A 13181-nucleotide genomic window follows, 5' to 3' on the forward strand; every position below is an offset into this window, starting at 1 on the left:
TGCATCCAAGGCCATATCATAGTGATCCAGTAGTTGTGAGAGGCAGGAGCAACCTGCCCTGAACCCATGTTGCCCTGGATTGTGCAGATTTTGGGAATCCAGGTGATTTGCAATCCTGCTTCTTAACACACTTTCAAAGATTTTTATGATGTGGGATGTCAGAGCTATTGGTCTATAATTCTTAGCTAATGCTTTGCTGCCACCTTTATGGAGTGGGGCTTTATCCGTTGTTTTAAGTGACTGTGGAATTTCACCCATGTCCAAGCTCCTCCTCCGTAGTGTACTTAGGGCACGCGAGAGGGGTTTCTTGCAGTTCTTAATGAAAACAGAGTTCCACGAGTCTGGGCCCGGGTTTGAGTGCATGGGCATGTTGTCAATGGCTTTTTCAAAATCTATCAGAGTTAGGGTAATGTCGGAAATCTGGCATACATTTATGGAGTTTTGAGGCTCATTCATGAAGAAATCATTTGGGTCGTCGATCCTCAGACCGATTAGTGGCTCACTAAACACAGAGTCGTACTGGGATTTCAATATTTCACTCATTTCCTTGTTGTCACCTGTGTAAGTCCCATCCTGTCTGAGTAAGTGCTTTAATAAAAAAAAAATACTGAACAAATAAATGAATTTCAAGCTCAATAAAAGCACTTCAATTTTATGCATATGTACAGTGGAAAACCTTAGGTTGTCAGTATTATGCAATTTCGATTTAGTTTTTCAGTTCAATTGAAGCATGCTTAGTTGCATTAAGGCACACCAGAGAAGAATTAATTTCTGTTGAAACATGCATTCCATTAAGGAGTGCCACAGCAGGCAGGCAGGAGACCCAACACTATGCATTGGACAACTCAGTTGTTTCAGTGGCATAGAGGAGTTGTTTCAGTGGCATAGAGGAGGGTGTAAGGGAGGGTGAATGGATGTAAAATAAACAGCCTCCCATATGGGTCAGTGTATATCATAGCTCAGTTTTTTCTTTTCACCACCATATTTGAAGCTACAATGAGCACAGGCTCACTAAAACTGGACAGTTGAAGATTGGTGAAACATTGCCTAGTCTGAGAATTTGGCATAAACCTTTGGGATGTGGTAGAACAAGATATTTGCAGTATGAATGTTCAACCAACAAATCTGCAGCAACTGCATGATGCTATCATGATAGCAATATGGACCAGGATCTCTTATGCAATGCTTTCAACGCCTTGTTGAATCCATGACACAAAGAATTCAGGCTGTTCTGGGGACATAGTGGGGGTCTATCCAGTACCTAATAAAGTGGCTTCTGAGTGTATATTGTTAATGTTACATTTCATAAGATACTGTATTTGCATTATCTTCTAACATTTTCATGATATACGGTATCCTTTTTAATTCCATCTACTAAGTCATTTATTTACATTAGAAACAGCCTGATTGAACAGCAAGGAAGGCTAGGCTGCAAGGGTGGAAAACCACTTAAAACTGATCACAGGTGTGTAATGTTGTGACAAACACTGATCCTTGTGTCATCCTGTCATGTGTCTTTGCCTCTGAAGACATTTTGCCTTGCATCACTGTTCGTATTTTCCTTTCAAACAGAAAATCTTTCATCCGTTGAAATAATTTCTGTTTTATTCCCTCTAAGTTTTGCAGTTTCATAATTGTTTTTCACGAATTCTATTGTAAGCTTTCCTATAATTTCAATAAATGAAGTCTGCCCATACTTCTTTTTTATAATTTTTATCACATTAGCCATTCCATCAAGATAGGGTGACCCGAAGAAGAAACGTTTAATAGCAATCTTACCAGTAGTGCATGGATATCACAATTCAGATGACTCCAAACTACATTATTTCCACCCATCCATCAAAGTGCAGGTACTGTACTTACCTCTTTCCAAAATCAAGTCTTATTTGTGAATAATTTGTGTAATTATCATAGCAACTTAATAGATATGATAATGGATATGAATTTGCAGGTTGAAAATCAAACTATTTGCTAATACTGGGAAGCAGATTTTAGATTTTTGTTCAAAGTATCCATATTTCAAGAAAGAGTTTTTCCTTTAATTTCACAGCTCTTTGTCAGGAAGACAGACTTGTAGCTCAGGAGATCCTGCCACTTTTTTCAAATATTGATATGTACATACAGGTGCTCCTCAGCTTACAATGGGGATACGTTCTGATGAACCCATCATAAGTCAAAAATGTCGTAAGTCGAAAATGTACGCTAAATAAATAAGTAAATAACTATTGTCACTGAGTAACTAGCTAAATGCAAAAAAAAAAATGTATACAAGTTACGGACTTACCGCCTTCATGCTGGGTAATTAACTTGAGTTTCATCTCCAAAGTAATTGCTTTTGAACCATCATAAAGAGAAATATCGTGAGTTGAACCATCGAAGTTGAGGAGCACCTATACTTGGCAACAACAGGCCCCCTCACTTTGCTCCCTTCCGAGTTGTGGTTTATCATATGTTGGGGTCCAGTAATATACAGGCAATAAAATATAATGCAGTATAAGCAAAATTAAAAGTGTAGTTATGTAGGAAAAAGTTTAGTTTTAGTCAGAAAATCTAAAAAAGTGCTTGTGTAACTTTAATTTTTTTTCAATTTATTCATGCACAGTGCAGTATTTATAAGCCTGTCAAACCTATGAAATAATGTAGTTTCTTGAAATAGATTTATCCAAATTAGACACATGTGCAACTCTTGGGTATCTTTATTAAGGAAACGTTTCGCCACACAGTGGCTTCATCAGTCCATACACAGGAGAAGCTTGAAGAATATGCGGAGAATGAGGTAATCAGTCCCTCAACCTCGAGTCGATGTGGTCAGTCCATCAATCTTGATGGACTGACCACATCGACTCAAGGTTGAGGGACTGATTACCTCATTCTCCACATATTCTTCAAGCTTCTCCTGTGTATGGACTGATGAAGCCACTGTGTGGCGAAACGTTTCCTTAATAAAGATACCCAAGAGTTGCACATGTCTAATTTATCAACGTGTCGGTTCTGTGAACCATTCATCTACAAGATTTATCCAAGACAGTAATGTTAAATATATAGAAAATAATATAATGCTCTAACAAGATGTATGCATTTTTCACAGCTGCAAAAGTGGATGGGTCCGAAGATAATGAAATGGAAATTGAGGGTCCCAGTGCAGTGAGTCGAGACAGTCGTGAGCAAATAGACTCTGGAACGCCTCACTCTCCAGGTCTCAGTTTAGTTGGAACTGGTCTTAGTGGGAGTATGAACAATGCCACAGGAACAGTTGCAACACGCATGACAGGGGAACAAAGTCACATGGGTTCCCAGGTTGTCATTACCCTTACAAAAGATGATACCAAGGCCATCACTAAAGGTAAATCACACTTTAGGACATTGTTATCTACCTAAGGTACAAAGAAAATTGCCATTTTTTTTATGCATTATTAATTGACACTAGTGTTTGTATCTATAAGACAGTTCATGCCCTCAAACTCTACATGTATCTCATATAGAAGTAGGATATATGGTACACTATTATTCAGTGTAAAAAGAAAACTTTACATTTCTTCTTTTTTGGGTCACCCTTCCTTGGCGGGAGATGGCCGTTGTTAAAAAAAATATTCAGTGGACCCCCGCATAACGATATTAATCCGTTCCTGAGAGCTCATTGTTATGCGAAATTATCATTATGCGAATGAATTTTCCCCATAAGGAATAATGGAAATCAAATTAATCCGTGCAAGACACCCAAAAGTATGAAAAAAAAAATTTTACCACATGAAATATACATTTTCCTACACACAAAGAGAAGGATGCATGCACAATAGTAGAGTGTACATGCACAATATATATTGTGCATGTACTACTCTACTAAATGAAGAATTAATGACACTTACCTTTATTGAAGATGCAGCAATGACTGATGAGACACTGTGTCCTGGGAGTGCCTTTTCCTCGTGAGTACTGTAGGTCCTGTTTGGCATTTTCTTCCAGAACAGGCCTTATCACACTGTGTATGCCACTACGATTCTTAAATCTCTCAAACCAACCTTTGCTGGCTTTAAATTCACCAATATGAGCACTAGTTCCAGGCATTTTTCCCTGTTCACCTGGGTGTTAGTCGACTGGCGTGGGTTGCATCCTGGGAGACAAGATTAAGAACCCCAATGGAAATAAGTTAGACAGTCTTCGATGACACTGACTTTTTTGGGTTATCCTGGGTGGCTAACCCTCTGGGGTTAATTGTTTCTTGGTATTCTCAATAAGCCACACCAACAACAGTGCTACAGCAGCAGCAGCTGACAGTGCTACAGCAGCAGCAGACGGTACTACAGCAGCAGCAGCAGCAGCTGACAGTGGTACAGCAGCAGCAGCAGCAGCTGACGGTGCTACAGCAGCAGCAGCTGACAGTGCTACAGCAGCAGCTGACAGTGCAGCAGCAGCTGACAGTGCTACAGCAGCAGCAGCAGCTAACAGTGCTACAGCAGCAGCAGATGGTGCTACAGCAACAGCAGATGGTGCTACAGCAGCAGCAGCAGCTGACGGTGGTACAGCAGCAGCAGCAGCTGATGGTGCTACAGCAGCAGCAGCTGACAGTGCTACAGCAGCAGCAGCAGCAGCTGACAGTGCTACAGCAGCAGCAGCAGCTGACAGTGCTACAGCAGCAGCAGCAGCTGACAGTGCAGCAGCAGCTGATAGTGCTACAGCAGCAGCAGTTAACAGTGCTACAGCAGCAGCTGACAGTGCTACAGCAGCAGCAGACGGTGCTACAGCAGCAGCAGATGGTGCTACAGCAGCAGCAGATGGTACTACAGCAGCAGCAGCAGCTGACGGTGCTACAGCAGCAGCAGACGGTACTACAGCAGCAGCAGCAGCTGACGGTGCTACAGCAGCAGACGGTGCTACAGCAGCAGCAGACGGTACTACAGCAGCAGCAGAACCTGACGGTGGTACAGCAGCAGCAGCAGATGGTGCTACAGCAGCAGCAGCAGCAGCAGCTGACAGTGCTTCAGCAGCAGCAGCATCAGCAGCTGACAGTGCTACAGCAGCAGCAGCATCAGCAGTTGACCATGGTACCACAGTATTTCGATAATATTTCTCACCCTTTTTACCACAGGGTTGGCACTAGAAGCTTTCTTGGGGCCCATGGTCACTTATTTTGTAGATAAAATCACCAAAAACGCTGTAATAATACGAAATGTTCCGATTGTATGCTTGGATGTTACCGCGGAGGCTGGCTTGTAAACAATGCCACCGGCGGAACATGTGAGGCTGGCTCAGGCCGCACATTAGACGCGTCTCGGACGAATAGCGTTGAGCGGGTTTCTAAGCGGTATGCGAGGCAAAATCTTAGTGATAAAATGTATCGGTATGCGGATTTAACGTTATGTGATGCCAACGGTATGCGGGGGTCCACTGTATATGTTATGCTATTGGGTCACTTATTATCCTGTTTAATAATTATGTCTAGTACAGTACATAACCTCATATTTTTTTTTTAACTGTACACATACATGTATATCATATAGAGACAGTGACATTTAACTTAAAAAAATTTTAAACAATTTTGTCAATTCTGTAGTTATATTATCTATTGCTTGTCATAAAAAAAAAGGTGAGTGGTGCATTGAGGTATCTGTGGAGACAAAGAACGTTATTCATGGAGGCAAAGAAGGAAATATACGAGAGTATAGTGGTACCAACACTCTTATATGGGTGTGAAGCATGGGTTGTAAATGCTGCAGCGAGGAAGCAGCTGGAAGCAGTGGAGATGTCGTGTCTAAGGGCAATGTGTGGTGTAAATATTATGCAAAGAATTCGTAGTGTGGAAATTAGGAGGAGGTGTAGAGTTATTAATAGTATTAGTCAGAGGGCTGAAGAAGGACTGTTGAGGTGGTTTGGTCATTTAGACAGAATGGAACAAAGTAAAATGACTTTGAGAGGGTGTAAATCTATTGGGAGAGGAAGCTGGGGTAGGGGTCATCCCTGAAAAGGTTGGAGGGATGGGGTAAAGGAGGTTTTGTGGGCGAGGGGCTTGGACTTCCAGCAAGCGCACATGAGCGTGTTAAATAGGAGTGAATGAAGACGAATGGTTTTTGGGACCTGATGAGCTGTTGGAGTGTGAGCAGGGTAATATTTTGTGAAGGGATTCAGGAAAACTTTAGCCAGACTTGAGTCCTGGGAATGGGAAGTACAGTGCCTGCACTTTAAAGGAGGGGTTTAGGATATTGGCAGTTCTTTCTGGGTTACCCTATCTCAGTGGGAAACAGCCAATGTGTTAAAAAAAAAAATTTCATGAGCATTTCACAGAAATAAAATGGTGATGAAACTAAGTACACTATAGAGAATGAAAACTTAGAAGACAAAATGCTAGTTTAGATTGAATGAATGTATTTAGATGCTTAATAGTGGATGTAGACAGGTTTATGAATGATGAGCTAAGTCTCACAAGAAAGGGAAGGGGGTGGGGAGTCACAGAAGTGTTAGGGAGTGTATGGAAAGAAACTTCTCAATCCTTACAAAACTGGGAGTGTATTGGGTCATAGTCTACGAGTTTAATGCTCCCAAATGATTAATGATACTCAGACCATAGTGGAATCAACAATTTTGTATAGCCTTTGAATACTACAGAAAGGAGGACACTGGAAGCAGTGGAAATGTCATGCCGGAAATCATTGCATGTTGCGAGTATTGTACAGAAAATGAGGAATGCATAAATTTGAGTTTAATTCAAAGAGCAAAAGTGGGATTGTTGAGATTGGTTGATTAGTTACAAAGAATGGTGCTAGGTAGGTTGGCAAATAAGGTGTACAAATCTATGATGGATGGAAGTGATATAAAAAATTAGACCTTTACGAGTGTTCTTAACAGATCGTGGGATAATCCGGCAAGCCTCAACAACAGAGTACCTACCAGGGATGCTTCACACAGCCTCTCCTCCTGGATTGCTTCCGCGATGGTCATCCTGGTCTTTGTGTTGCCTTGGTCCTTCATCACTATATTCTCATAATGCTGGTGTGTCTTTACTGATGATATTGTTATTATTCATATTTTAGTGTGTATTTTTACTACCAAACATAATGTTCTTTATAGTGAAATACTGTCTTTGGCAAATTACAAGGAGTCAGTTATTCAAGGTTCTTGTATTATACAAATTACCCCTCTAGCAATTTTTTATGCAGACTCCATTAAAATATACAAAAAAAGAAAACTCGATTGATGTATCTGTATAGAGTAGGTGTCATAAATGTGCATGCCCATAAGTATGCCTTTAGCAGATTATTTGCCTGATGGATTTGAGAAGCACCAGAACAATTTTTGTAAGAAAGTGGTATGGTAACATACTACTGCCAAAGGCCTAAATTTAGAGTTGGCCATATTATTGTGATTTTTCCATACTTTAATGACTAACTCAGAAACTCACTGGACTCAAGTAGAGAGCATTTGGAAACTTACTAAGCATTAGCTTTGTTGCCTGGATGAGTCCTCTGACCCCAAAATCTCAAGTACTGTTAAATACTTGAGATTTTGGGGTGGGAGGGTATTGACTTTTCTGTCCTCCATAAGTTAGTCTTATCAGTGCCTAGGAGATTTAAGGAGTGCATTGAGAGAAGGGTAGCCCTACAGAATTCTAGTTTAGGTGAGAAACATATATATTTCAGCATTATGTATTTAAAAACAATAGAGTATGGTGAGCAGTCTCACTGTCTGTGTAATCTATTGAAGTATGTGCATATTTATGATGCCTACTGCATAAATCTTGTAAAGAAGCATTTCTTATTACTGTTTTCTCAGTTGAATATGCGTACTGATACTTTGAATATAATAATTATTGTAATGTATTTTCTTTCAGGAATCTGTGAACAACCAGGTTTCTTGCCAGGCACTAATTTTCTCCTGCCATGGGATGTTACTATTAAAATAGAAGACAGAGACAAGTGGCCAGCCATTGCGGATACCCTCGGTAAAAAAGCACTGCTTCTCAAAAATAAGAAAAATAGAGTGGGAGGTGAGTCATTTGAGAATAATGTGGCTTTTGAGAGAGTAGAAATATTTATGAATTTTCATTAGTATGAATATTTTTTTAAAAACTTGTCATGATGTTACTCATATCTTCAATAGTCCTGAATGATCTTGGCAGGATTAGCAAATTTCTCATGAACAAAATAATAATTATTTGTTATTTACTGAACCATAATGCCTTTAGTCAGTATTTAATATGTAGTATATTTTTTATGAATTTGCATAATTATCCTGAATTGGAAATATAGGATGGCTGGGGTTGAACTGCATATATTATGTTTTAGACCAGTCTTTGCAGTTTCACAATAAGCAGGCTGGCAAACATTTATATTAATAATACCACGGAATTAAACCAACCATTCATTTGTGTCATTACGATTTCGTGAGTCATGAGAACATTTTTATTAATTTTTTTTCAACTGGCAAGAGGAACAAATCAAATCAGTACTGTTTATACAGTATTTATCTGAATTATGTAAATACTCTGCAGTGAATCCTCAATTTACTGGAATAATTAAAGGAGTGCAGGTGGCTGGCAATGACAGTTGTGGTGGAGAGGTGAAATTGTTTTGCTGTCACTAACAATACAGACTGTCTGAGGTTTCCATACTGGTTGACTTGTCTGATTTTGTCCTGTATTTCTGATGTCCAATAAATCTAGGGTTTGCTGGATGTGTCTTTGCTCTTCAGTACTTTATGTGAAGTAATTCTTCTCTTACAGGGTAACTTCTCTTTAGAATCCACTTCTGTATTCAAACATTATGCTAGCTCTATATTTCTTTCTTTTGCTTTATGACAGTGTATTTATTTTTCTAAAAGTGTTGGTATGGTGAAGCACTAAACCTGTAAGTGTCATACAGCATTTGGGGAATGGGAGGCAGTCAGGTTTGATCTGAGGAAGGGGAGGGTAGCTTGAATTCTTCAGCTTAAAAGCCTTTAAGCATTAGGCATTTCTCTTAAGTGGGTCAAAATGGAAAACAGCATAAAGATTAAATACTAATAATTAATTCTTTTTGCACATTTTTAGATATCCACGAATTTAGCGTGAAGATATTTCTTGGGGTGGAATATGAATGTGTGAGAGGACACAGGTTCATGATGGCTACGCCTGACCGTCACCTCAAGGCCTCTCCATCAGGCTTAGTCAAAGACAATGCAACAAAGATTGCCAATGCTGACATGCCACTTTACTTCCCATGTCCATGCAGGTTTGTTTCACTTGTGAATACTTGCTTTTTTTTGTTTTATTCAACAAACTGCCGTATCCCACCAGGGCAGGGTGACTTATTTATCATTACTTATATTATTCAGATCTCTCAATATTAATCATTGTAAATACAGATTTTTGAAATCATATTATTCAAATCAGACAATGATTAAGCTCTGGTAAAATTATTTTTTTATTTTTTGTAAATAATTAAAATACTGGGGAAAACAGGTGTCCATTACTGTTGTTTGTCAAGTAAATCTGAATGATGAGATTGTTTTTCAGTGATTGTAATGAGCTAACAATTCTGGATTTCAGATTTTGTCTATTAATAAAAATTTTTACCCAGCAGACTGTAACAGTAACATATAATTCTGGATTTAACAAACTTTGTTAGTCATTTTCCAGATGTTTGATGGCAGAGTTTGCCTGTTAAATCCAGAATCCATTAAAGTGAGGTTTTATGTTTTCTTTATAAGTACAAAGGCTAATCTTTCATGTTAGTTCAAGTATTTCATCCTTCTTTTACATTAAAAATGGTACAGCACTTCATGATTTATTTCTATTATTTATTTGGTAGCCGAGGTGGTGGTCAACTGATGCGTCTTCATGTGGTAACACCCAAAGCCCCAGTAAATGTAACCTTGAGCCCTCAAGTACAGCCTGGTCCAGACCCCTGCCCTCGCTACATTCCTCAGCCATGCAGCTCTCTACCAGTCAAGCTCTCCGCATCGGCTTACTGGGTTCTTCGTCTTCCATACGTGTATGTTGGGGACCAAGGGCCCCATTACCCACCTGATCCCAGACACCAAACACCACCATCATTTGCTCGCCTACATAAAGGATGCTATGGAATATCACAAGTAACGTTGGACAGATAATCATTTGTTTCTATTAATTCCACTTGTGTCTCAAATAGATTTGTTTCAGCAAGAGCTTGTAATTTTTTTGGACTAAGTTTATACAGTAAAGGTCCAATAAAACAGATTAATAGGGGGAGTGGGTGTCTGATTTACCCAAAATTCTGTTATGTTGAACGCTTCAGTTAAGTGGATGTTTTTGCTTAATTAGTAAACTATTATACATGGACCAACACCCAGTAACACATAATTAGTCTGCTGTATTGATGGAATACTGGATATGCTAAGAATAAACTGGAGTTCAATACAGTATTACCTGTAAACAAGCCATAAAAGAAAATAGGTTAAAAGTACAGCACAATACAGTAATTTTTCTTGCCTTTTCTGGTGGATAAATGAGCTTACAGATGTACAATACAGTGCAGTATTGCCATGTGGTCTAGTGGTGACCCAGAATGACTTATTCTGAGTTGCTGAAGCTGTAAAGCTTCAGTAATAGTATGGCAGACAGTGTGAGAGAGAGACAGACAGATGGTGTGAAAGATGTAGATGGTTTAGGTGATGTAGTTGGCTGAGGAGACATAGATGACTCAGGCTTACTGGTAGATGGTTTGGGAGGTGCAGAATGAGGAACAGGTTTAAACAATGAATCCAGCTTAAATTGTTTGGCACTCTGATACTCAACAGAATGAACATTAACACCAGCAATGCTCTGTTGAACAAAACATTTATGCAATGTTGCTTCAATCCTTGTATCTTGGGCCATTTTCAAATGCTTCCCAGGAGTAACTGGAGAACCCTTTATCCTAGCACCTACACTATACTTCATGGTATATTGTGTAGGCTTTCCCTGCTTCTGCAAATGTCAAACACTGTTTTGCTACTCCACATTCCTCACACACCCGGGCCACTGAAACACTAGTCTCCAGCTTCCTTATTGATTCAAGTTTCTGCTTAACAGTTAAGGTTACATGCTTCTTGGCACCATCACTTGCTTTAGAGGCCATTATTAATAACAATAAACAAAACAAAACAAAAAAACTTTATTCTGCAGTATGACAAAATGTAGTTTGCATGTCAAATATTGTTAAGCATAAAAGAAAGCCACTAGCATACAGTGCATTTTGGGCAGACTAATGCTAATGCTTACAGACTACTTATGAACTAGATACATTATTTTTTAAATGTACAAAAGTGAGGTAGCTAAGCAAATAATAGTATATTTTTAAGGTACACAGTACTTTAATCATATAATTAAAAAACAGTAAATCCAGGGGAAAATTGGAGATAAACCTGTTTTAAGCATACAGAGACAGTAATGCAGGCCATCACTGGTTAGCTTCACTGCTCAGGAACAATAAAAGTGGACGTGTCCAGGATGAACCTCGGACGATACAAACTTACAATTAACCCTTAAACGGTCCAAACGTATATATACCTTTTTTCAACATCTGAAAGTATGTAAAAAATGTAGATCTTTTTTGTTTTAATTTGAAAGCGTGTAAAAAAACTTTTATCTACATTTTTTTTTTTTTTATATTTGAAAATATGTAAGAAAAAGTAGATCTACTTTTGGAGCACTATGAATTTGAACGTCAATCTGTTTGGACCGTTTAAGGGTTAAGTGGAGTTAGTCCATTTTATCGAATGCACGACCTGACCTAATACCTGTTTGATATAGTGGATTTGTCTGTTCCATGGCAATTTTAGTCAGACACCTTATTAAAAGTACATTTTGAGCTTTTGTCTGGTCAAATTTTGTCCATTTTAACCAACATCCACTTTATGGGGGGTCCATTTTATCAGACTTTTACTGTATACATAATTAAGAAATTTACGGATGTATTATGTATGAGGGATATAGTTTGCTTTTTAAAACAATTACTGTAATTGTATCTTTTATGTAATACTTGATATTACACACAATTTTTTTTTTTTTTTTAACATAATGTTTATGCATATTGTATAGTACTTTGAGTGCATAAGACTTTTTAGGTGAAATTACAAGTTGAGAAAAATCTGTCAAATAAATTTTTTATCATCAGCAAAGATGATGATGAGCAACAAAGAGACCAGGCAATGAAAGACTAGATATCAGATTGGAGGAAGCGAATGTGTTCAGATATTTGGGAATGGACATGTCAACAGATGGGCCTATGAAAGATGAGGTGAGCCATAGAATAGATAGGGGGAGAAAAAGGTAGGTGGTGTGTTGGGGCATCCCAGGAAAGAAAAATTTACTGAGGCAAAATGGGAAATGTTCAGAATGTGGTACTAATACTTTTGTGTGGGCATGATGCATGGGCTTGAACCCTTAAGGTGTGTATGATGTATGCACAGGACAATCTGTGCATACTCTTTCAAACTTTTAATTTTTTTTTTTTTTTAATTTTTGGCACATAGGATTTTTGGGTATACTAGAATTTAAAGGTTGAAGTTGCAGTGAGGAAGAGTCTAGGCCTAGGGTTACCATAGGTATAATTCAGAGGGCTGAGGAGGGGTTGTAGAGGCAATTTGGGCATTTAGGGGGGTTGGAGGAGAGAGTTTATAAATGTGGTGGAAGAACGGGTATTGATGTTTCTGGAAGGGTTGGAGGGAGACAGTAAAGGAGATTTTGAGTGTCAAGGGCTTTAACGTGGAACAGACTTGTGTGAGTAAGTTAGAGCAGTGAGTGGAGACAAGTGATTTTTATGGCTTGACACATTGTTGAGTGTGAGTAAGATAACATTCTGGAAGAGAGTCAGAGAAACTTGTTAGCCGAGCTTGAGTCCTAGGGGCAGGCAGTACAGTGCCTGTACTCTTTGAGTGGGAATGTTGCTATTCAGTCATTTGAATTGTGATGTCTGCAAATTCTGTCAAGATAGTTGTTTTCTTTTTTGTTGGTCACCTTACTTTGGTGAGAGACAGATGTTATGTTTAAAAAAAAAAAAGAACATTATCAGTTTTCCTGATTTTAAGAATTTAGTGATTATCTTTCACTGTTTTATACTTGGCTAACAGTATTAGCAAAGTAAGTTTTGTTTTTTACGAGTATTAAGAAGAGTCATTTGGTGCCCACTGAAGTACAGTCTCTACATCTTGATCTTTTTTTTTTTTTTTTTATCACACTGGCTGTCTCCCAC

At 38.6% G+C, this 13181-nt stretch overlaps 1 protein-coding gene across 4 annotated transcripts in view; it reads left to right on the forward strand.

The window, feature by feature from the left end:
* LOC128692673 (nonsense-mediated mRNA decay factor SMG8) overlaps positions 1-10198 on the forward strand; it is a 96091-nt gene extending 85893 nt beyond the window's left edge. For all 4 annotated transcript variants that reach the window (XM_070089948.1, XM_070089946.1, XM_053781955.2 and 1 more), the window contains 5 exons: positions 3089-3343; positions 6841-6984; positions 7823-7978; positions 9020-9200; positions 9780-10198. In XM_070089948.1, coding sequence (XP_069946049.1) covers positions 3089-3343; positions 6841-6984; positions 7823-7978; positions 9020-9200; positions 9780-10080 — 1037 coding nt within the window. In that variant the 3' untranslated portion in view covers positions 10081-10198. The remainder of the gene's footprint in view (positions 1-3088; positions 3344-6840; positions 6985-7822; positions 7979-9019; positions 9201-9779) is intronic.
* Positions 10199-13181: the final 2983 nt, after the last annotated feature.

The sequence above is a fragment of the Cherax quadricarinatus genome, chromosome 30, assembly GCF_038502225.1.
Source record: "Cherax quadricarinatus isolate ZL_2023a chromosome 30, ASM3850222v1, whole genome shotgun sequence".
Taxonomy (NCBI): domain Eukaryota; kingdom Metazoa; phylum Arthropoda; class Malacostraca; order Decapoda; family Parastacidae; genus Cherax; species Cherax quadricarinatus.